Below are 23,406 nucleotides of genomic sequence, written 5' to 3' on the forward strand. Positions count from 1 at the left end.
CAGGATCCTGATTGGCTGTCGTCGTAAGCGCATAGGTTAGCCTGCTATGTTATGTAGCATCCTTATCAGAGAGGGGTGTGTTGCTTGCAGATATTTGCTACATTGTGAGTTATTTGTTTTGCTTAACGTGAACAATACAACACTTATCTTCCAAAAGGTGTTGTCGCTAAGTCTGTTTGACGTGTTGGACAGTTTTGCGTGTGCTTCTACAGCTAAAGACTTGCTAATGTTAGCTGAGGAGTCGTCTGGCTAGTTAGCTTGCTAACAATGTTGTAAGTGCCCCCACCACCCGCCACCCTTTTGGTATTTATTGATTAAAAACTGACCTTTAAGGAACAGCCAGCTGATTTAACATGGGGTCCATGAGAGCAATGGCATCAACCAGACTCCTGTGTTTGTTTAACACGAAAGCAGCATGTTCGGTCAAAACATTAGCCAGGGCAAGCAGGAGTGTGTGCTTCAAGAGACATGTCTGCAGTTCACCTTCAAGATTACAGGGCTGCATGTCAGCCTGGGTCCTCGACCAGTATGGGACTAATGAGGTTTTGAGGTACACAGAAGAACTCACCGCCCCGTCTGTCAATTCAGCCTCTGAAGTGATGATTAAAGTTCATTCAGCCAGTGTCAACCCTGTCGATGTCTCCATGAGGGGTACGTTTATTGGACTAGTTCTCCTCAAACACATTGTGTAGGATGTTTATATCCACACACACTCACACATTGTTTGTTTTCTTTATTTTCAGGAGGATATGGAGCCAAATTGCTCAAACTCAGAAGGGATCCAATGTCTGTGATGGACAGGGATAGTGAGTTTCCTCTGGTCCTGGGTCGTGATGTATCTGGTGTTGTGGTGGATTGTGGATCAGAGGTGACACACTTTGTTCCAGGAGATGAGGTAGGAGCCGCTCTGCTCACCTGTGTTTCACAAGGTGTAATGTTATTGTTTGAGGGGATAATATGGATTTAATCTTGTATGGTTTTTTTTGTTTTGATGAAGTTTATTATCTGGAGGACAACATAGCAATACACAAATGTTTTGTGATTTATCAAGGAAATTGAAAAGTCTGCATTTTCATGAATCGGATCAATCAATCCTTAACTATTTGTCTCGTGACAATTCACAACAACGGTTTTCTGGGGACGATTCGGATGAGAAAAGTTGGTGACTTCAACCCAGAGGTGTTTAAAGATGATGAAATGTGTTTTGAGTTATTTTCCTTTTCTTTACAAGAGAGATTCTGTCTTGTTCACAAATAATTATTGTAAATAATTCTGGCATCTTTTGACAAAAAAAAAAAAAAAAACCCACAACGCATCAAACAAGTTGGAAACATCTGTAAATGAGAGGTAAATGTGCTTTGATTTAAGAAGTCATAAGCTAAATAAATTAGGAAGCGTTATTCACACACACCCAAAAATGCTTTAAAAAAAAAAAGATTTTTTTTTTTGCCATAGTGTTAAAGTTAGGGTAAGGTTTCTTAGTTTAAATGAACTGAACTTTATCGGCCAGTCATCTCTCCTGGATGAGATAAAAGCTCTTTCTGCTCGTTCATCTCGTGATTCTGACTCATCTAATCTGCTGTTTCAAACGTTACTGTCTCTCTGCTGACGACAACAGCGTTATGCAGATCCTGCTTAAATGTGATAGAATAATAGAGCAGTACATCAGCAGAGATGTCTACCGACAGCGTTCTGGTGACCTCCTTCCATCAGTGTGAAAACATCTCTGGAAATGACGAATGATGAGTATGGGAACAGATGACTCAGAGCTGAATTGCTGGTTAACCACATTCAGAGATGAAGAGCAGGCAGTTTAAATGGTCAATTGATTTGAGCTTATAAAGCGTTTTTCTCGTCTTTCGACCACTCAAAGTGCTTTTACGCCGCATGCCACACCGACCCATTCACACACTGTTGGCAGAGATTTAATTGAGTCGTGTTCAACATGTTAAAAGTCATGTTTGTGTTCCAGGTGTGGGCTGCTGTTCCTCCATGGAAACAAGGAAGCCTGGCTGAATATGTAGTTCTGACCGAGTATGAGGTGAGCTTTAATGTCTGGCAGGCGGCAGCAGCTCCATCTGGCAGGCACTTGGGGTGGGAACTAGAGGGTTGCCGGTTCAAGTCCCAGCACAGAGTTTAAACTGAATTTCCCCTCGCAGGATTCATAAAGTATAAATTATTATTACTAAAGATTCTGACTGTAATTTTCCTGTCATGTCGAGAGTGTTTGAGAAAGTCTTGAAGAAGTGCACCCAGTTACGTTATCCTGCAGGGTAAAAAGTTTGAAGGATTATGTTTGTTTGGTTGCAGAAGTCACTGAGGCAGCCGTTCTCAGACAACAAATTCCCCAACCCCAGCAGCTCTCGTGATTAGACTTCACTTTTGAACTGATGCTTTAAAAAAGGTTTGTTGAGATACAGTATTTCTCGCGTTTGACACTCAGTTCTGTGTGCTCGTTTCTGCAGGTTTCCCTCAAGCCAAAGTCTCTGAGTCACACAGAAGCCGCATCCATCCCGTATGTAGCCAACACGGCTCTGTCTGCACTTGTTAATGCCGGTGGTCTTTGCAGAGACAGCTCTTCAAATAAAAGGCAAGCACTAGCCTGATCACAGATCACGCTGTAATGAACCCGTCTACCCCCTTGTTTCTACCACGAATAAAAAGGACGAGTCGAGAATTTAAGAAGTCCCTGCTTTTCTTAGAAAACACGGACACTTCTCTGTCGTTTAGAGAGTTTCTTGCTGCCCTCTTACTGTGGAATCAATTTAGTCAAGAAGCCCTTTCATTTCATGACGCATGGTTTTTCCACATTTACTTTAGCTGGTCTCCTATTTCATCCTAATTGGCTTCAAACTGTTTGTAAAATGCTGTTTTAACACATTGCCTGTTGAAATGGAGCCTCATGTGGAGGAGATGTCACACCTTCTTGAATGTAATAGCTTCCTATCCTTTTTAAACCCCCCCCCCCTAGCTTCACTTCACTAAATCACACAGTAATTGAATGACCCTGGGCTTGCTGGGGTTTCTCCTCCTAGAGTTTTGATCACCGGAGGATCGGGAGGTGTCGGTACATTTTCCATCCAGGTAAGGTAACCGGCTGTACTGCAAAATGTGTCAGTGTGCATGTTTGAGTCTTTTTAACTCTGCGTGAACTGGGAATATTTTCTGTTTTCTCCCTCCGTGTGTCCTGCCAGTTATTAAAAGCCTGGGGCGCCCATGTGACCGTTACCTGCTCCCAGAACGCTGAAGGCCTCGTTAGGGGGTTGGGGGCCGACGAGGTGGTGGACTACAAAGCCGGAGATGCTACAGAGCAGCTGGAAGCCATGGAGAAGTATGTGTGTTGCTGTGAAAACGGAATGCTTCTATAAGTAATACTTAAAAGTAACAAATGTTTTATTTTGTATAGCACTTTTCAGAGAAGGAGCAGAATGGCTCAAAGTGCTTCACAATCACAGGATAAAAGCCGGAGATTTAAACAGAACAGGTTAATCAAGTGACAATACTGTGACACAAGACAGCATCCAAATTATAACACAAACACATGATAAAAGGAATATAATAGTGTTTTCACGCTGGCAGAAAAACTCCTGACATTTCCTGGAGGAGCTGTAAGTGTGAACGCAAACAGCCACATTTCTCTATCGGACTTCACCCCAGAGTTTCTCCTGCCACACCCTTAGTATCTTTTTTTTTTTTACGCAGCAAATTCGAGCGGGCTGATGTGACAGCACGATATCCTCCAGAGAATTCAGCTCGAGCCAATAGGAGGGGGGAGTGACGTTTTGCGCTGCTGCACGGTGCATAGAGTCTCCGTGCGTGTAATTTAAACGTCTGCATTACGTTTACTGTCGACCCCGTATGTCGCCCTCCTCTCTTTTGCGGATGTTGTCATTCCGTTGAACGAAACATAGCGTTGATATCATGGCAAATATTGTCCTTTATAGTGTTGTGTAGCGGACTCTGTTGCTTCGTCTGCTCCTTCCGCACTGTTTGTTTTTATATGTTGTAACTCTATGTTCTATATAAAAAAAACAAACACATGAGTGAAGATTTTCTTTACGCTGTATTCATTGTGTAATACGGAATAAGTAACGTGATAAACGTAAGAAAAAAAACGAGGCGGTGTAACCAGGTTTGCCTGCAAATTCGACTCGCTGTGTCACAACTTCATGAGTCACGGTGGGTCTTGTGTCATGGATGAGGGTAACTTGAGTGGCAGTTAATTGGCTAAAGAGCGACTTGAGGTCAGGATAAAAGAAGAAGAAGACAGTAGGAGAATGGCCGACGGTGGTGAAGCTAGAGAGCGTGATTCGACAGACTACAAATTGCAGTAAACATAAACACGTTATCCCTCACTGAATCAGATAGCGTGATGTGCGCGATTGTGTGGCAGTCACAGTATTGCTGTATCATGATGTTGCTTCGGCTCCCGTCCAGCAGAGATACTAAAGAAAATGAATCCTCAACAAATGTCCTGCTTCTCTGCTTTTTTAGCACACCAAAAAAAAAAGAAAAGAAAAATGTGGTCAACATCCTCCTGCCCAGCACAGCACAACTACTCACTGACTTGCTTTCCAGTTCCCATGGAAACCAGGACTCAAGACTTGAGTGGACACGGGCTCAACAGCGTTGTCTCATCTGAACACACAGAACCTGGCTCAAGTGTGAAGACATGACAATCGAGATGTTTTAGACATTTTCTCCTTTAGATATTTTTAGAAGTTTTTTGTCTTTGTGCTTGAATTTTTTTTTTTTTGTGTGTCAGTGGTTAGAGATTCGTAACCTGCATTGTGCATCAGTGTTATTTTTATTTTTTATTTTTATTTAACCAGATAATTAACCCACTGAGATCAAGATCTCTTTCACAAGGGAGACCTGGCCAAGAGGGCAGCAGCACACGTTATGATTAAAACAGTTTACAGACAATCATTTAACAACACAACAACAATTGCAATGAACAGATCAGTTTACAGATAAAGTGCAGCTTATGCTTTTGTGATTTCACTGACCACAGAGCCTGACCTGCCATACAGACACAGATTCAGCTCCATGTCTCACCTTCATCAAAAAGCACTGGTTGAATGTCTTCTGTGTTGGGAAGCCTTAAGGCTCGCAGTCTTTTCAGACTTCTCCCCAAAGTGTGTCTCGGAAGTTTGACAGATTGCTTTTGCGCTCTCAGGTTCGACGTGATTTTGGACAACGTGGGCGGGGAGACAGAGGAGTGGACGATGGGCCTGCTGAAGCCCTGGTCTGGAGCCAAATACGTCACACTGGTGTCACCTTTACTCCTCAGCACTGATTCCATGGGCCTGCTGGACGGGACGTTTCACGCTGGATTCACCCTGCACAACAAAGCCGTGCAGGTGAGCACGCTTTCGTCTCTCCTCTGAATCACACACAACCGACATGAATCATTATCCTGCCTCGCAAACACAACCCTTCTTGTTTATTTTTATATAGAATGTAATGAACATGGCCTTTTTTTTTATACAGTCATAAGAGATTGGGCGTGGGCCACGGGTGCTCCCAAACTGAAATAAATACTCGATCAGCAGTGGCATGGAAAGCCAGCTTTGTGTATTTGGTAAACACCTGTTCCAGCCAGCAGAACGCTTTGCTTTATTTCCACGTAGTTGAACAGATCAAGTTAGGTTAAAAAAAAAAAAGAGAGAGGGAGGAAAAAATCATGTTAAAACTTGAACGAGCTTCTCAGCCAATTTCTCTCTCTGCAAAGGTGGATGCTTGTGTTGTAGAGACAAACCTGCGGGGTGTCATAAATCTGCCTGTGTGCAGGTGCAGGGAGAATTCTTGCATTCAGAGTTTGAATCTGTGCCTGCGCGTACGCCTCGTGTCGTCGCATGTACACAGTGTCCCTGCAGCTGCTCTGTTAGTCCGAGTGAATGTGTGGTGAGGGCGGTGGGCGAATAGGCGCGGACAGGGTGGAGGCTGCACGAGGGACTGAGTCAAGTTGTCCTGAGCATTGCAGGCGTTGGTGTCTGCATGGCTGGCAGCGTTGGAGTTATGTGTGTGTGTGTTTACAGCTGAACCAGCAGTATTTTGTGCAGAATTTCGCCGACCCCCCCCCCCCCCCCCCCTCGTCAAATACCAGTGTTTGTGTGTTTCTTGACAAGCCTCTGGGTCCCTTTTGTCTGCGGGGTAACCAGCTGGTCAGTTTGGCGGGGCTCAGCTGCAGCAGGCACACCCTCAGAGCCCGTCCAGCACTGGACAGCCCGTTCTCATCTCCTCGTCACGGAGGACGATCACAGAGCAACTGAGCCCTCCAGTGGTCAAACTCTTGGTAGCGCCGAGTGATCCGGAAGAATCCGTCACCAGCTGATGGTTTTTTTTTTTTTCTTCTTCTTAAGCAAGCAGAGATAGGGACGGAGTTACCAAAGGCAGAAGAGGTGCGACAAAGTGAAGACACACAATGATTTATTATGATGACATGTCATGCTGTGTTACTTTGGAAGATAAGGACCCGTCAGTCTCACTTTCCGTTTACACTCAGAGACGCTTCTTTTAGTAGTGTAGATATATCACTTTTTAAAGGAGCACACATTAGGGTTGCCTGGTAACAATACCAAGTTTTAAACTTCGATGCAGCTCTGGCAAAACTGAAATGATACTGACGCTTGTTTCAATACCACAGCAAGAAAGAAAGAAGTCCTGAGGATACAGTCATTTCTTATTTTTAAACATATTTGTGTAGTTTAGTCAGAGCGCTCTCTCTCTCTCTCTCTCTCTCTCTCTCTCTCTCTCTCTCTCTCTCTCTCTCTCTCTCTCTCTCCTTTCTTGTGGCAGCTATTGGTTTGAAATAGGACTGTATCAACACTTTGCCCATAAACATATCGGAGACTGAATTGTTTTTTTTAAAATTTGAATTAGAGATGATGATGCATGATGGGAATCAGAGGTACGAGTCAGTTTCAAGTCATCAACAAACTCTTTGCTGCTGAAGCGGACATTTTTAAAGTCTGTCGGTCAGTTTTTTATTTCACATTTCTGTCAACTAAAGATGTCAAAAATGACATGATGGATACCTGTGTGATTGGAAATCAATACATTTTACTGAAATTAATTGAAACATTAATAAAGCCAGTTGTCACACATGTTAGAGTCTCCACGCCGACATCGATAGTGTCTCTTCTGGTGTTTTTAAGGTTTGATTATTTTTCTTATTCTGTGATTTGACCCCGCCTCGTTTCTCAGTGCTGCCTCCTCTCTGTCTTCTTCTCAGAACATTATATCGAGTGGAGTCTTTTACAGGTGGGGCTTTTATACTCCAGATGGACCTGCGCTGGACGAGATCAGCAAGCTGGTGGATGAAGGGAAGGTACTGTAAAGCCTCATTACGTATATCATAAATGCAGGTGTGCTTCAGAACCATTTACATACTGACTGAGTGGAAAATGGAAATCCTCTCATTTGCATACCAGTCATGTCCTGCGAGTGGAACTGATGCAGGCACGGAGATCATACATGCTGTATAATCTTCATGCCTCCCTCATCCAATATGAACATGGCATGCATTCCAAACATGCCTGTCATCCGTGCTCTGCGTCGGCTCTGTTGAGTGGAGGGCATCACATTCCCGCTGTTCTGCTTTCCATGATTGAGTCAGGCGCCAAAGATAGCGGCGATAGTTGCATTTTTTTAAACAGTGCTGAGCAGCCATTCGTCCCTTTTGTCCCGGGGCTTACAGGGAGCAGCACACTCAGACCAGTGACGGGAAGCTACACACACACACACACACACACACTTTCTCTGCATGTCCTATTCTCAGTCAGAGAGGTGTGGATGGTTTCCAGTGTGACGCCCCTGCGTTCCCCCGTTCATTGTTATCGACAAGAGATGCTGACCAGAATAACAAGCCTGGCTGCTGCTGGGGTTGTGGGACCAGCAGAGGATTGTCCAGCCTCATCACATTCTGAACCCCGCCCTCACTTTGTCACATTTAATGCTATGGAAACAGAGATGATGTAGCGCTCGCTGCTTGTAGGTAATTGTTTGACCTATTAGAATAAAAGAAGATTTTAAAGACATTACATTGGGCTCCAAATCTTTTTGTTCAGAATTCTAAGTTAAGTAAAATGTTTTTTTGATCATGAACTTCTCATAAGTCGGAGGTTATTTTAATTGTTAGCTGCAGGTCTTTAGTGTAGCTATTTGTTCATTGATTTGAAGCACTAAAAGCATGATGAGTTAACTCCATGAGCACAATATTATTATTATTTTTAATTTAATTTATATGCCTTTTATAATAGAGACTGGATAGTGGATAGAGTCTGACACCGGGAGAGAGAGAGTGGGGAATGACGTGCAGGGAACGAACCCATTTGAACCCAGGCCACCCGCTTGAAGGACTAGCATCCGTACATGGAGTGCACGCACTAACCACTAGGCTACCAGCGCCCCTCAGCACAATTAATTTGGCATCTAAAGTTTCTGTTACTGTTAAAACACTTGAAGTGTTTTCTAATAAAGCGGTCTGTCCAAATCCCCCAACACATCACAAAAGGCCTTTGTGTCTTGTACGACGTGCTGACGGTTCAAAGCTGATCTCGTTTCCCTCATATATTTCCTCATTTAAGCTCATGATATTCTCCCGCTGCTTCGTTACAGATCCTGCCTGTTGTGGAGGCCCAGTTTCCGTTCACCCAGGTGCCCCAGGCTTTTCAGAAGCTGGAGGAAGGCCACGCCAGAGGGAAGACAGTCGTCCGCGTGGCGGAGGAGGACAACAGACAGGCCGAAGAGTTGGTGCAGAACGATCCCTCTGGGACCGCAGAGTCACAGCAGGGAGAGCGAGAGAGTGCCAAACAAAACTAGAGGCAGTCTACAAAGCACCAAGAGAATTGAAATGTTTGTGATTCCTCTCACCTCTGCGAGGCTGCAGCAGACTGTATTATTCAACAGGATCAGAGGGGCTTCTGGTGTGCTGCAGAACACAAGCGTGAGCTTTTAATGTGTTGTTTCTGTAAAAGAGTACGCCCTTGTGTACTGTTCTGACATCTTTACAAGGTGCTTGAGTTATGATGCGTACATGTAACGGTTATTTATCAACTGCACTGTAAGAAATACCAAACCGGTCAGAATCTAGCTGGTGATCACAATCAGGATTTTGGTAACTTTCTGATTGGTGCGATTTATCAACCAAATACTTCTAATTTGATTCTTACACAAGTTCTTTTTCACACATGCACTCTTTTACATTTCTAGTAAAACTAGTAACTAGTAAAGATCTTTTTTAATGCTTCACAGCGGGAGCTTTCTGTTGACAGGACCTGGCTTTGTTCACATATCAGCTAACCCCAACAGGTTAATTGTTTACTTAGCTGACTAGCATCAGCTAAGCCCAATGGGTTAGCTAACATCAGCTAACCCCAACGGGTTAATTTTTTACTTGGCTGACTAGCACAACAATTCTGTATCAAGCCTCTGTCAAAAATGTAGTTTCCGGCAAATCCCAGATAATTTCCAGAGTTTTGTGCATGTGTGAAAAGGGCTAGATTCAGCTTGTTGTTTGCATCTTCTTGTGTTGCAATGCCTTTGGAGAAAAGTGAGTGAGCAGAAAAAAACCCAGCGTGACCACTGTTGTAAACAAAGAGCACCTAAAACTGCTGTGCAATCTATTTAAGAGATTTATTGACAAAAATACTTTCATTATTCTGAAAACAGAAGAGTCGTGTGCTGTCTAGTTTTGGATTAAACAAAGGGAAAAAAAACATGTTTCAAGAGACACTTTTTTTTTGCATCATCGTGTTGCATGCAGGTCGAAAGTTATATCTTTCTATTTATAATACAATGCTGCAGAGTAATATATGAAAAAAAGTGTTAACACTGTTCAAGTAAATCAACATCAGGCAAAAGAAAAGTCAAAATAAACGTCAGTATATATTTTCCTAGTAAAGTGTAAAATATGATGTTTTTAAAATCACATTTCACTCTTTGTATGTTTGGTTGGTTGTGATACATTCTTACAGATGTCTCATTCTCTTTATTGACCTCCACATTGGAGCTTGTTTCTTGTCCTCCTGCAGCAGAGGTTGATCGTCTCCACAGCCGTACGTCGTCCTTTAGCAGCTGCATTACAGAGCACGCTTGTTGATGTGTGCCTCTTGTAGTGTTTGGGATCCAGTTCAGCAGCAAATATGAGTTCATATAATCTCCACGTCCCACCTTTGATGCACTTTATGAGGATCGAGTGTGTTGAGAATCACTTGGTTTTTGTCGTAGTTACGGCCCCCTGGAACAGACATCATTTCTCATTAAATTCTGGGTGATGTGTTTTAAAATAGTTATTTTATGTTCTGCAGTTGGACTGACCGAGTATCCCTCAATGATGTAAATGAAATCTGAGCCTTAGAAAATAAGGTGTTTTAAGTCTCAAACTCCTCAATTCAAGCATTGAGGAGTAGTACGTTTGTCAACATCTTGTTGTTGTTCTTGTTGTCCACAAGGTGTCACTAATTAACAGAGATGCAGTCAGGCCCACACAAAGTGCTTTAGTTACTCCCACAGCTCTGTTAGTAAAACTGTCTCTGTTTGAATGAAGTGTAAACCAAGGCAGCAGGCATATAGAAATACGTATGGACATTGCCTTAATGTCCCTGTGTTAACAGATGTTTTAACTTCAAAAGTCTGAGAGACACTGACGTGTTATATAAATTCAAATACTCCACTGTGGTCATCGCCAAGTTGTGCTAAACTCGTCCCAGTTCATTCTCCTTATTAAATCTACAATCAGAAGTCTTCCACAAAAATTCTAAATAGTCTAAAGTTTGAAAGACAAATGTTGATGTTGTGCTTTGCCATGTATGCATGCTCACCTTTGACCTCCAGGACCAGATCAGAGCTTGGCGTGTAGCGGATGAAGCCCTCAGGTGTGATGCTCCAGAGGTGGTTTTGTGGCTCTGGGCTGAGACCGACTCGGCTTCCTGCCATCGTAACACTTCCACTGGGGCTCAGGCAGCACTCCTCCAGCAGCTGAACACACAGGCAGAGAAGGAGATCACGGTCAGTATCATTACTGAACACAACCAGTGGAGCAGTGAATAAGATGAGAAATGTGTGTGCTTATTCAAGGACTCCGGGAAACAAAGACTGGCTAAGGTTAGGAATCTTTGTAGGATTCTTAGGATTTATGCTCCTAGCTGTTGTTTATATATATATATATATATATATATATGTGTGTGTGTGTGTGTGTGTGTGTGTTTATATTCCCTGTTCCCTGGTTTTGAGCTGCTGGAACACCCACATTTCCCCCATTGGCACATCAATAAAATGTATCCTTACCTTTGTACAAAAAATAGTTTACAATTACAAAACAACTTGTACTTCTCTTCCACTGACACAAGACATTAAGTGATACCTCTACAAATGCAATTTTCTCTTACTGTGAACAACTAAGAATGCAAAAAAAAAACAATCATCGATGGCCTTGGTTTCCAGATAGTACATATAGGTACACTATAACGAACTGAGTTATAATATTTAAACTTCACATTATGAATGTGTGTGGCAGTTTAATGATGGATGTTAAATGTTGATAAAAAAAACAACCTGTGAATGAAGCTTCTTTCAGAGAACTTCTCTCACACTCTACAGAAGTAGAACTTTAGTTCGGGTACCTTGCAGTGAAGATGTCCGTTCTGATAGAGCCAGATCTGCTCGAAGCCGTCTGTCTCCTCTGTTTCTTGGATCCTCATCAGTTTGACATCATCCAAATCTCCGCTGAGCGACATCATGAGCCTTGTCTGTCTGTTCCTTATCCGGAAGTGCACTTGTTTCTGCTCACAGAACACACACAGGATCGGCACTTAGTGAACTACAGGGTGCTGATAATTCTCTGACCACACACTATACGATCTTAAAGACTTTGGCAACATTTCAATCATTTAATAAGGTTGCTATATTCATGCCCAAACAAAGCTAGCCAGCTAAATGTCATGTCTTCAAGTTTACACGTGTATGAGGAAGAAGGGATGTTCTGTTGCAATGCTGAACTCAGCCACAGAAAGTAGGCTGTCAATGTTGAGCTTTTAACTCCATCCATCAAATAACTCGACACAGTTGTTGTAACTAATGGAAGGCAGTTAGGAGCGTCAAAATAAATACTTCAGCCACTTTGGTATCTCCATTTTCGAAAGCAGGGAAACTGAAAGTGCTGTATGAGAGTGAACACGTACCTGTAGAAGAGGGCGGAGGGAGCCAATTTTCCTCCATTGGCAGAATTGATGCCAGTCATGGATCTCACCAGGTTTCAGCAAGATCTGAGCGCCCCGATAGTTGACTTCCTCGTACAAAACCCACCTGGATGAAAAGACACGATCATGGTTTATATCTTTACCTCACCTTTTTAATGAAATAAGTACAGACATTAACTGATCTTTTCTTTATAAGCATTTTGACTTGCCTTAGTACTACTCAAGGTAATTACTCACGTATATTATAGTTTTCTTTTATGGAGAATTAGGGTTGATATAGTTTATTCATTTAGAAGTCCCACTTAATGTGAAACTAATAAGTAGACAAGAAAAACATTTGATAGATTTTATTGTCTTTGTTTTCTCCTTTTTTTGTGGGGGGGCTTTTTGCCAAAAGGACAGAGCTGGAAAATAGCGAAAGAGAAACTGGGGACCAGCCGACAAGTCAGGGTTTCTTAAACATGCTGCATTTTGTAAACTGATAAAGTCTATGTACGTAGAATCACGAGTCAAAAAAATTAAATTCCAAAAAATTCAAATCTTACGTTGAATAAGACCAGACACTGTTTTGACTTTCAGTCCTCTCTCTCCCATGCAGCACTCCGCCTGATTCAATCATTTCGAAATGTGCTGAGCTTCTACCCATCCACTTTCCGCTGTGACACTGAACATTGCTTTTAGCTCAGCGACTCGGCTCTCTGGCTGTTTGCCTGTCTCTCCTGCTGCAGGAATGTGCCACTCCACAGACAGCGCTGGCTTACTGTGAGTCCTCTATTTCCTCAGCATGGGCTCACACCTGCAGTCTAAATCTCACACATCAGCAGCAGGTTTCCATCATCGCTCAATCTGTCAATCTTCTCGTACAAGATGTGCCGACTTTGCACTCTGTATCCGAATCTTTGAAACATCATGTCTGAGTTTACAGGCAAAAAAAACCAACGTCAAGACTCAAACTAGATTATCTCCGCAGAAACATCTTCACATTCTCCCAACACCAAACCATAAATGCATGAATAATTTTTTTTAAACGATGTCAAATGAGCTCTCATTGTTAAATATAACACAGTGCATATTTACACGCAACACCTCCACTTTGCTTCTTTTATGATCTCCAAATCGTTCATCTTTAAGTCGTAAGTTCTTTGTTTTGTCTGAGGAAATCTCTCATTTCTAAGTTGTTGCTGCCTGAATGCTTTAATTACACTTTGCACAAATACACTGATGAGTTTAAATTCAAATGAGATTAAAAACTACAAGGAAACAAATGAGCTCTTGTTCTGTCGAATGCCTTTGACTGCCAAGTGTGTTTTCTTCCCAGCACAAACTGTTACACATGAGCCTGTCAAACTCGCACCACGAGGAGAACCTGGACAGCAGCTTTACATCTGAGCGAGTAACCACACAGCAGCTGTCAAGTACTCACATGCCTCCTTCCACCAACACAGACTGGACTCTGCTGCAACCTGCATCCAGCTGAAGGTTGACCGACCCATCTGTCAGCACCACTCTCTTCCCACGCAGAGCGACCCGCTCGAACACCGTGACGGCAGGCAGCGAGAACTCCTGCCAGGGTGCGAGAGAAAGAAAGAGATCATTATGTAGGTGGAGTGAGCGAAGGGCTAAGGTCCTGCTGGATGAATTCAAAGTATCTTCGGGGTTACCCTGGTAACAGAGCGCATGATCACCTTTAAGGATCACTGTGACTGAAGTGGTTCATCTTTAAAATACATGTAACAGCACTCTGAAGCTGGCTGCGTGTGAAACGTTACCATGGAACTACATCACCTTGTTTTCAAAGAGTGGAGGCTGTTAGGTGGCAGGTGGCTCACACCGTGCTGAAAAATGAAAACCTAGTGACTCTTCCAAACAGACATGCATCAACCTTAGCTGTCACTTGGAGTCACGATCCGTGTCACCTGCACAATTAGATTGGCCCTGTTTTGTCTGTGGCAACTCCCGAGGATAAGAGAGAAAGGGTTTGGAGCCGCTGGCTTGTGCATTTGTTGGCTCTTTAAATGCTGCAGTGTTCACAGGCTGGTGAAAACGTTATCTGTCTCACACTGTGTATGAGGCATCCAGGGTTTTATCAGAGGTTTAACAGTAACTGCCTGAGGGTGTTGGAAGTGAACCACAACAGAGAAGACCCTTAAAACCTTAACAAATAGCTGAAAGACGCTTTTGAGGGCTAGTTTTACTTTTGGTAACTTTACATCTCAAAGTCCGTTTACAGGTTATGTTTAGAAATATCTAAAAAAACATATTCCGCATTTAGCTCTGCAAAGCCTTACAAAGAATGCCTCAAGTGATGCCACTGAAGTCGCTGGAGCAAGTGCAGAGGTGAAAATAAATGTGGTGGGCAGTAAGAGTAGCAAACACTTTATTTCTGAGGAGCTTTAACTGATATTATAACACACCCAAAACTCAGACCTTCCCGTTGGTCATGTTGCAGTTTGGGTAATGCAGTGCAATGTATTGTAGGTTTAATACAATCCAAAAGAAAAGAGAGAAAAGAGACAGTATCTCTGGTTTTGCTGGATCATTTTTTAAACCCATCATGAGTCTGACGTTGATATATTAGCACAGGTGTTCACGAAGTGTTTTTGAAAAGTATCGCCGTAACAGCGGTCAGTCAAACATGTAGTAATGTAAATGTAAAGTAATGTCCCGGTTCAAAGATCTTACGACCAAAGACGAATGAGGTTTAAAACAAACTTCAGTAAAATAAAGACAGGAAGAAAAACAACTCACAAAGCCGGTAATTTGAAGTGACTGGATGGAGGAGCTCGTGTTGAAACAGCCCATCGATCTCAGATCTGGGTAGCTCCCCACCTCTAACACGTACATCCTTCCAGAGAAGTCCTGACCCTCAAATGCCAGCCAGCTGAAAATCACACACACACACACACAAACACACACACACACACACACACACACACACACACACACACACACACACACACACACACACACACACAAACACATACGATACTCAAGTCCTGTGTTGATGAGGAAAGATGACCACCATCTTTCCTGCATAATGCAGGTAGTCTTTTAATGACATGATATGGCACACAGTGAATTACAATATGCAGATGAGGCTGCATTATTCATGATGTGATTAAAGATGAGCTGCACACGCTTTTCTCTTCTATGCACAGCACTGGGCAACATGTAAGTTAACACTGATAATGAGTTGTAAAAATGGAACACAGTGTAAGAACAGATGCCATGAGAGACATCTTTGTTTGTCTGTGGAGATCTGTGGAGCAGGGACAACCAGAAGCGTGAATATTTTCTGTTATGTAACGTGCAGCTTTTATTACATCACCTTTGAAAGAGATCAAAAGGTGCACATTTCCTGCAATCAGCTTCTACAGGGTTGTGCTTTAAATGCATTCAAGCTGACGACACAATATCTACTTCTTGTCATTCCGTCCACAGTAGAACTCACCTGCCGGCCAGGACCTTGCACGACGCCACGGTGAAGCCGTCCTGCAGGGAGGCCACACTGTCCTCCAGAGCAAGGACGGTGCCTTGAAAACCAGGATCAGAAAAAAGCTGCACCTGAGGCACAAACAGCAGGACAAAAACAGAGGCTGAGTCATCCACCCTGAACCCCCTCACATGCTTCATCAGGTAATACAGACTCGGTCGCAGCAAGATGAGATTGTTATTTGATGCTTTTCCAACACCTACCTTAAACTTGGCGGCATTCTCAAAATCACCCTGAAAGGAAACAACAGCGTAATGAGGCTCATTTTAGGTCACGGAAACACATTAGAAACATAAAAAAAAATAGAATACATTTGCATTGTTATCGCTCCTCTCCAGCCGTGGGTAATTTGCAAAGATGTGTACAATAATGAACAAAAAAGTCCTTAATGTTTCTTTTATCTTGAATTACAGCTGATGAACAAACACTATTTAGGAACTTGGGTTTTAAGACGAGATATTTTTCTTGCGTTTGTTAGTCAAAGACTCGAATGTAGCTGCAACACAAGACAAGACTTTGCATGAATACTTTGCCTATTTGTCATCATCTGGTTTGAAATTGAAAAAGCCTGATGATGACTCACCTCCCTGTTGTCAGAGAATACACTCTCGGTCTCATGACAAACATTTTCCTCAGTTTCACAGTAGGGGTCGTATTATTCTCATCATCTGAAAAGATACTCTACTGTTCAGTTTTTTTGGGGGGAGATTCCTACTCTCTGTCTTTAATGTAGTTTTGGTCACAGGCATGCGACTGTTCAGATTAGTCACATGAAATGAAAGCATTTGGTGAGCCACACATGGGACTAACAAGGGGAAGTGAGAATATACAGCCAGCTTGTTCCTATTGCAAAACTGCTAAATGATTCATCGCAGGACGCTTAAATGAGGAGAATAAAAAGAAACACTTAGAGATCAATCAATATGAGTGAAAAGGTTTTTTTCATTAGTGCAAAAACATAAGGGTGTTCTGAGTCATGCGTCTTACCAGCACAACAGGCATCGCCGAGGCCACTCTGGGCTGAAGCGCCCCCCAGTCCTCGGGGCTTCCATACAGTCCCTTCTCCAGGATGTAGGACTCCCCGCAAAAGCCAGGTTCTTCAAACACAACCCACCTGCGAGACAAAACAGAATGGATAAGCCACCTTTCATTTTGCACGGATCTGCTTTCTGTCTTCTCGCTTGATCAAAAAATGTACAAAGAAAAAAAAAAACTAAAAAAAGTCTTTCATGCACACAAGCTTGCTCACAAAGACATTTGTTGTCATTTTACTGTCCAAATGTAATTCCTTTGTAATCTATGTCAACAACTATTTGTCAGAGTCCATGTTGATAATATCCCCCCCCCCTCAGCAGTTATGCACAGCATGTACAGTCATGCTGAGTGTGGTATGCTTTGGAATGCTGTTTGTTTGTGTTTTGATGGGGAAGGTTTGGGTATTTCTGCTCAGGGACAAACGCAGCCTGTGTTTGCATTAAAGGGGTCTGTGTGTGTGCGTGTGTGTGTGTGTGTGCGTGTGTGTGTGTGTCTTGACGCAGCTAGACGTCAAAACAACTCCCTCTCAGTGATGCTTAAACAACACACAAAGCCAACACGGGCTTAAAGGGACAGGCGGCGAAACTTGGGGCGAGGCTGTGCAAGCTAATGACAGGCTAGCTGCACGGCAAGAATAACTCTCCGTCGTTATGGGAGTCCTGTCTGTCAGAGAAGGGCAAAATGTTCCAATCCACATTATTCATCATTTTGCCTGTCAATCCCCTGGGATAGCAACACTCAGCATGTCATTTTCTTGCTCTGATAAGAATCTTAAATCCTCTTTTTGTTAATTGCTTCTGCTTCTTTGCTACAGCTACATCTTTTTGGTTGACTTAAGCATAAAGACAGCAGAAAGGGATGTAGTTAGTGCTTATATCTTTTCCTACAGCGTGTTACATTACAGATGATAAGATAAAAGGATACGCCTGCAGAGGGACGACATTCCTTATAAGCAGCGTCGTTCAACCTCGCACGTCTAGGAGCTCCACCTTCACACCCTGCACTCTTTAACATCAGTTCCCACTGCGGCAGGGTGTGAGGCAGGACGTTAACTTGACACGCTGACATGACAGGAAGGGAGGTGTGGCAGACAAAACATTAGTGAACGAGGTATTCTGTCTCGACCTGTCAGCATGGGCGCGGCAGCTTCATCACTGCACACCTGACTTAGAAAGAACGGCAATAAACTGCAACAGAATTAACTGGTGAGCTCAATGTAGTGATCAGTTAGGAGCACAAAAATGCATCATAAACATACGCTGTACTGTTAGCTGGACAGGTAAGGACTCGAGCACACCTTCGTAGAAACATACTTGAACCCGCCCAATCTTTTAATAGCATGTGTGACAGCTGTGTGCTTGTTAAGGATAAGACAATACTTGTCACTCACACTCCACTGATGACATCAATGGACTGCGTCTTCAAGCCGTAGCCCGTGTCGTCTATGTTGATGACAGGCACTGATAGGTCAATGTTGACGCCGAGATCGCCGAAGTTTCTGTCGCTGAACATTTTTAAGTGTGGAGACAGGAAGTCCTGTAACCGAAATCCCAAAAAAATATTCTGGTGAAAATCTGACATAAATCACGCCAAGAAAAAGAAAAAAAGAGAGAGAGACATGAGTGCCTAGCATGCAGCGAGAAATGAACCAGACTGCATGGCAGTGGTGCTCTGCCGTATTTTAGCTGACCCTAAATATTGAAGCAGCAAAAAAGGTCTAATCTGACCTCTTCTGTAATCGCTCTCTGCCTTGCTATGGGCCCAACTTGCATTTTGAGAAGCACTGCGCAAAGGTTGGACATGTTAACAAGTTTACAGAAAGAATTAAGTGAATACTGAGGCTGATGGCTGGCTGGTTTATGAAATGCTGAGCCAGCCAGCTGTTAATGATGTTCAGTTTAATTCATAGCCACAGCTTCATAAACACAAAACGTTATTGTCTTTTCACATTTCATTTACTCTTTGTTCAATACAGTTAGTTTAATGGCTCAATTTTCCAATAGAAAAACAGCAGGAAACCTCAAGCTTTCTCTGCTGCTTCAAATAAATATTGGATTGTCGCACTTGCAAACCCTAAACACAGTCTATAATGTGAGTTTATAAAGGAAAGTCTTTGGTCTCCTTTGTTGTGCAAAGACGTTTCTTTTCCTTTCCTGCATCAATAAACTTTTCTAATTCTGCTGCCCAAAGCACACTTTCAAATGTACATTCCTTTATCTCTCTTACGTTCTTGTATGTATAAGCTAACTTTGGTCACATACAGTAACAGTGTTACATCCTTCTCTAGTACTTACAGCTAGTATTGGTCTAAGTGACAGGAGCTGTTCTGAGCCTCCCCAGTCGCTGCCGTCCAGGTACTCTCCCTCCTCCAGAATGTACTGCTGGCCCTCAAACCCAGGGTGGCTGTAACCCACCCAGCTGGAAAGAATGAAATACAACAATGTTAGTCGACTTCAAATATCAAAATCAGCAACTGGCAGGAAAGTTTGTACCAAAGTTTGTTTGCCTCAAGCCAAGGATACCACCAAATTTTATCCAATGCAAGCACATAGAAAGCGTTATGCAATAAAGACTCACAGTCCTCCGATGATCTTTAAAGAAGCCACACATCTCATTTTCTTTGAGTCAGGGTTTCCTCCATCTGTAACGTTCTCGTCTCCTTCACTCTCACAAAAGCTGAAAACATCACTGTCGACTTCCAAACAGGTGCCCTGAAAGCCAGGCTCGTCATACAACAAAGCCTTTAGCAGACAAAAGAAAACACATCTTACATTATCACACTTAATTGACCATTGGTAAATGGATTGACTGCAATCATTTGGCTTTTTTTTTCTTTTTTTTTTCACATTTTTAAAGCTAAAAGCTTTTTATAAGGATTCTTATTGAACCTCTGTGCCCTCTTTTTTCTTAAGCACTTTGAATCCAATTTTTATTGAAATAGGTAAAGACATTGGAAAAGACAGCCTTGGATTATATCATAGCACAGTCTTTGAAGAGAGTGAACTTTTATGATTTCAGCTTTGAATGACTGTTCAATGACAAGTTCTGAGGTCTCAACATGGCTGCTGCCTAAACCCTCGGTGGTCGGTTACATTGGAAATTTCCTCCACAATGCCTCTACTTTTGGCTTGAAGAGGTCCTAACACAACATGGGCAGGCCAAATAATTTGACGCACACCCCAGGCAAGCTTTTGTAAGACATGATTACCCTACATGTATGAATATTTGTGTTACTTGGCAGTGTGAAGACTTGTAGTGCTCATAAACATTAGGCACATGCAACGTATGTACAAGTGATGTTAGGTCTTACCTTGACTTCATTGGGATTTTCCACTTTGAAACCACCCTGAAACAATCACATAATCATCATGAACAACGATTTGAGTTAATAAATCAAAGCGCACTCAAAATAACAACAACAACAACAACAACAAAACAGTAGGTAAAAGCAAAATGAGTTATAAACATTTTGACTTGACGATGGCAATAGGTGGAAAGTCTTGGCCTTTAATCTAGTGACTCTTTTATAGTAGAGTAGTAAATATGAACAACAAAGTGCACTTAAAAGGGGACATATTCTAAAAAATCCACATGTGCTGTGTTTATTTGGGTAACCTGAGTGTCCAGCTTAGAGCAAAACTTTTGTGCAGGTTCACCATTTTTATTCTCGGTAAAGAGGAGTGATGTCTACTGGGAAAACTCGAGGGGGTCTCGTTGCATTTAAAGAGACACACACACCAAAACGGAGCGTTCTGAGAGAGTTGGTTTCTACAGGGTCACAAACCTCCTCTGGTTCTTGATTCATGTTATATTTGGACCAAAGCACAGCACAGATGTTTCATTTAGAGCACAGGGGACTGGTGCAAATAGGGTATAATGTGTCCCCTTTAAGATTCATCCTTGGGGTAACATGAATGCCTGCAACAAATGTCATGCATTTATGCATTGACCCAAGTCAACAGCATGTTTGCTAGAGGAAGCATTCGTGTTTGTGGGTGTGTTGATAAGTTTAATCTGCATGGCAGAGGTGGAAAGAAAAACACTGCAGAAGTGTTTTGACGGTAGCATAGCTAAAAATAGAAACAAATCACATTCAGCAAAAAAGCCCTGCATTTTACACAAGGCATTGCACATAAATACTCACAATTTTTAATGGTCTCATGGATCCGACAAATGGTGATGAGAAGCCCCAGGTCTCAGGGAAAGGGAACACTCCAGTCTCCAGCACAGCTACCATGCCCTGAAAGCCCGGGTCACTAAACACCAGCCACCTGAAGGGAAGCAGAACGCACACATGCTAATTAGGCAAAAAGTCCCTGTCGATTATCCTTCACTATGCCTGCAGGCAGTTTGGAAATAACTGTGAGCCACAAACTTGCTTGTTATAAAACAGAAAAAAATGAACACACATACAATAACGTCAGCTCTGATATTTTTGTACAGAAACTACAAGATTAACAGGCAAGTGAGGCATTTTGAGTCATACAACTGCAGCTGAGGACAAAATCTGTTTGCTGCAGAATACAATACCGTCTCTTTACAGTTTTATTATCGCATGGTTGACCTATTAGAACTCAACCTCTAAACTACTGCTGTGTTTGTGCCGCTATGCAATACTTTATACCAAACACCACATGTGAGTCTTTGGCAGAAAAAAAGATTCCCCGTTTACTCTCTGCTTATTCTCTGCTGAGGAACTGATACCAAGAAATGATGCCAACCTCAAAGCGCAGCCTGACATAAAGTAACAGGGAAAAAATGGGTCATTTTTGTCAAAAAGCTCATCTGAGCTCTGTGCACTTCTCACTGAATTGGTGCTGTTGCTTCACTTGATGCAGGGAAAAGACTGTAGGGGGTATTGTTGGAGCCAAAAAAAATCTATCACAACCAGAGATAAGATGACAGCAATTAGTTTTGTCAAGACGTTGACAAATGCTGAAAAAAAAAATCTCCAAAATGTTCACTCTCTGCCAAAGTAAATCTACAGAAATCGCTATGGGAGAAGTGTCTGCTGTTGTAAGCTGCCTCTGGGGCGGGGCAGAATGTCCTGCATACCTACACCTCTCACGTGGAGGAAAAAAAAAAAGAAAAAAGAATCTTCCCTATGCCAGATTCTCTCCACACCTTTGTCTGATTCTCGCTATCCGTCGATTCTCCCCCTCTTTACGCTGCTTTCCAAGTCCCCCCACACCCGCTCTCTATTTTCCAACATGCACCAGCAGGAGAGACATTCCTGAACAAACGAGCGAGAGTCAAACCCGAAGACAAAGACTGAGGAGCGCGGTAATGATTATGATCTCTCAGCTGTTTGTCAAAGTCACACGCTGGGAGCATCTTATTACAGAAAGAAAAGCAGCTCTGTGTTCAGCACAGCAGGAAGGATTTCAGTAGTCTACTCTTCTGGTAGCTCTGTCACGATTAATGATAGAAGAATCAATATAGAGAACCACATTCATCTTTTTAGCTTCACTTCAAGCTGCGCTGTAAACAAAAGCATTGACTCTACTTCTTAATTCTTTAAGATCTAAATGTTATGTATGTGTCCTCTGATAACTCGCTTTCCACCACTCTGATCAGTCACAATAACTAAGACATTGATTTGATTTCAGCAGCATTTTGTACACCGTCACACTCGTTTTAACAGCTTTCAATCACAATTATCTACTGAAACTTACACCCCAGAGTGCACTTGGATTGAAGCGGTGTTCAGCGGGATGCCAAACGAGCCTGTCTCGAAGGTGTCATCGTGGTAAGGGGTTACTCTGCCATGGCCCTCTGGTTCAGTAAACAGATCGATGTGGGGGATGCTGTAATCCTGTAGAGAGGGGGAACCAGACACGGCAGCGATCAGCAGTGGCCTTAGACTCGGCAAAGACGAACCAAAAAGATGAAAACAGTGTTATATATTGTGATCCAAAATGTTTCCTTCATGTTAAACCCAGAGAGATGAGTCGTTTTCTTCAGTCTATTTTAATTGGGTTGTTTCTGTCAAGTAAAAATGAATGGAAAAAAAACAACAGTGATACATCAGAGCAGTCTGCAAACGGCTGATGTTTGTTTGTATTGTTCAGTCAGGACAAAGTGAGATTATTCATTGCTGTTTGCCGTCCAGCTGTTCCCTTTAAACTCACATCTTCAGAAATCAAAAAGGCTCAAGCAGAGTACTGACCGGAGAGCAGATAAGACTATCGTCGAATTAAACGATAGAGACTAAAACTCCCAGCGTCTCACACTACGACATATTACATCATCAAAGATGATCTTTTCCTTTTGTTTTGATTGAGGCAGCAGCATGAATAACTAGTGCATCTATAAATAAATCCTTTGCTGTGTAGTTAGGTAAGTTGTCGAGCAGTATCGCATATAAGCTTCACCTTGGAAGGCCTTGTGAGTTAACAACTATTAAGATACTGAAAAGCTGAAGGCCAAACAATGTGATGATATTTGTTCACAGCACTCACCCAGACAGCCAGTCTAATAGATCCAATAAGCATGTGTTGGCTGTTCTGTGGTTCTGCTCCTGGCAGAGATTCTGCCCACATGTTTGTCAATTCAATTTCACCTTCCTCCAGGGCGATGCAGCGTCCCTGAAAATCTGGCTTCTGATAGAGCACCCAGCTGTAACAAAGACAAACAGATTACATTAAATTAAAATTAAATAGTAATAATAAAAAA

The 23,406-nt window shown here is 42.5% G+C and overlaps 2 protein-coding genes across 2 annotated transcripts in view; one reads left to right on the forward strand and one right to left on the reverse strand.

Annotated features, from left to right (window-relative positions):
• Positions 1-9,907, forward strand: LOC306819984 (reticulon-4-interacting protein 1 homolog, mitochondrial-like). The gene is made up of 9 exons (XM_079337610.1): positions 1-651; positions 744-895; positions 1,973-2,041; positions 2,466-2,590; positions 3,036-3,084; positions 3,195-3,331; positions 5,180-5,363; positions 7,238-7,333; positions 8,623-9,907. The coding sequence occupies exons 1-9, from the start codon at positions 354-356 to the stop codon at positions 8,824-8,826; spliced, it is 1,314 nt and encodes a 437-aa protein (XP_079193736.1). The 5' UTR covers positions 1-353; the 3' UTR covers positions 8,827-9,907.
• Positions 9,876-23,406, reverse strand: part of LOC306819917 (uncharacterized protein) — a 23,039-nt gene continuing 9,508 nt past the window's right edge. Inside the window, exons 7-22 of the mRNA XM_079337543.1 lie at positions 23,193-23,349; positions 22,407-22,546; positions 20,876-21,002; positions 20,042-20,077; positions 19,309-19,472; positions 19,026-19,149; positions 18,122-18,267; positions 16,684-16,810; positions 15,900-15,929; positions 15,655-15,767; positions 14,952-15,084; positions 13,627-13,766; positions 12,186-12,309; positions 11,628-11,786; positions 10,827-10,983; positions 9,876-10,243 (exon numbers count right to left, since the gene is read on the reverse strand). Coding sequence (XP_079193669.1) covers positions 10,155-10,243; positions 10,827-10,983; positions 11,628-11,786; positions 12,186-12,309; positions 13,627-13,766; positions 14,952-15,084; positions 15,655-15,767; positions 15,900-15,929; positions 16,684-16,810; positions 18,122-18,267; positions 19,026-19,149; positions 19,309-19,472; positions 20,042-20,077; positions 20,876-21,002; positions 22,407-22,546; positions 23,193-23,349 — 1,966 coding nt within the window. The 3' untranslated portion in view covers positions 9,876-10,154. The remainder of the gene's footprint in view (positions 10,244-10,826; positions 10,984-11,627; positions 11,787-12,185; positions 12,310-13,626; positions 13,767-14,951; positions 15,085-15,654; positions 15,768-15,899; positions 15,930-16,683; positions 16,811-18,121; positions 18,268-19,025; positions 19,150-19,308; positions 19,473-20,041; positions 20,078-20,875; positions 21,003-22,406; positions 22,547-23,192; positions 23,350-23,406) is intronic.

Source organism: Symphodus melops (genome assembly GCF_947650265.1).
Source record: "Symphodus melops genome assembly, chromosome: 1".
Taxonomy (NCBI): Eukaryota; Metazoa; Chordata; class Actinopteri; order Labriformes; family Labridae; genus Symphodus; species Symphodus melops.

Bases quoted from the DNA above. Each gene is read 5' to 3' on its own strand.
- LOC306819984 (XM_079337610.1), top strand. From the start codon at position 354: ATGGGGTCCATGAGAGCAATGGCATCAACCAGACTCCTGTGTTTGTTT. The intron at 3,085-3,194 runs GTAAGGTAACCG...GTGTCCTGCCAG, and splicing joins TCGGTACATTTTCCATCCAG to TTATTAAAAGCCTGGGGCGC. The intron at 3,332-5,179 runs GTATGTGTGTTG...TTGCGCTCTCAG, and splicing joins CAGCTGGAAGCCATGGAGAA to GTTCGACGTGATTTTGGACA.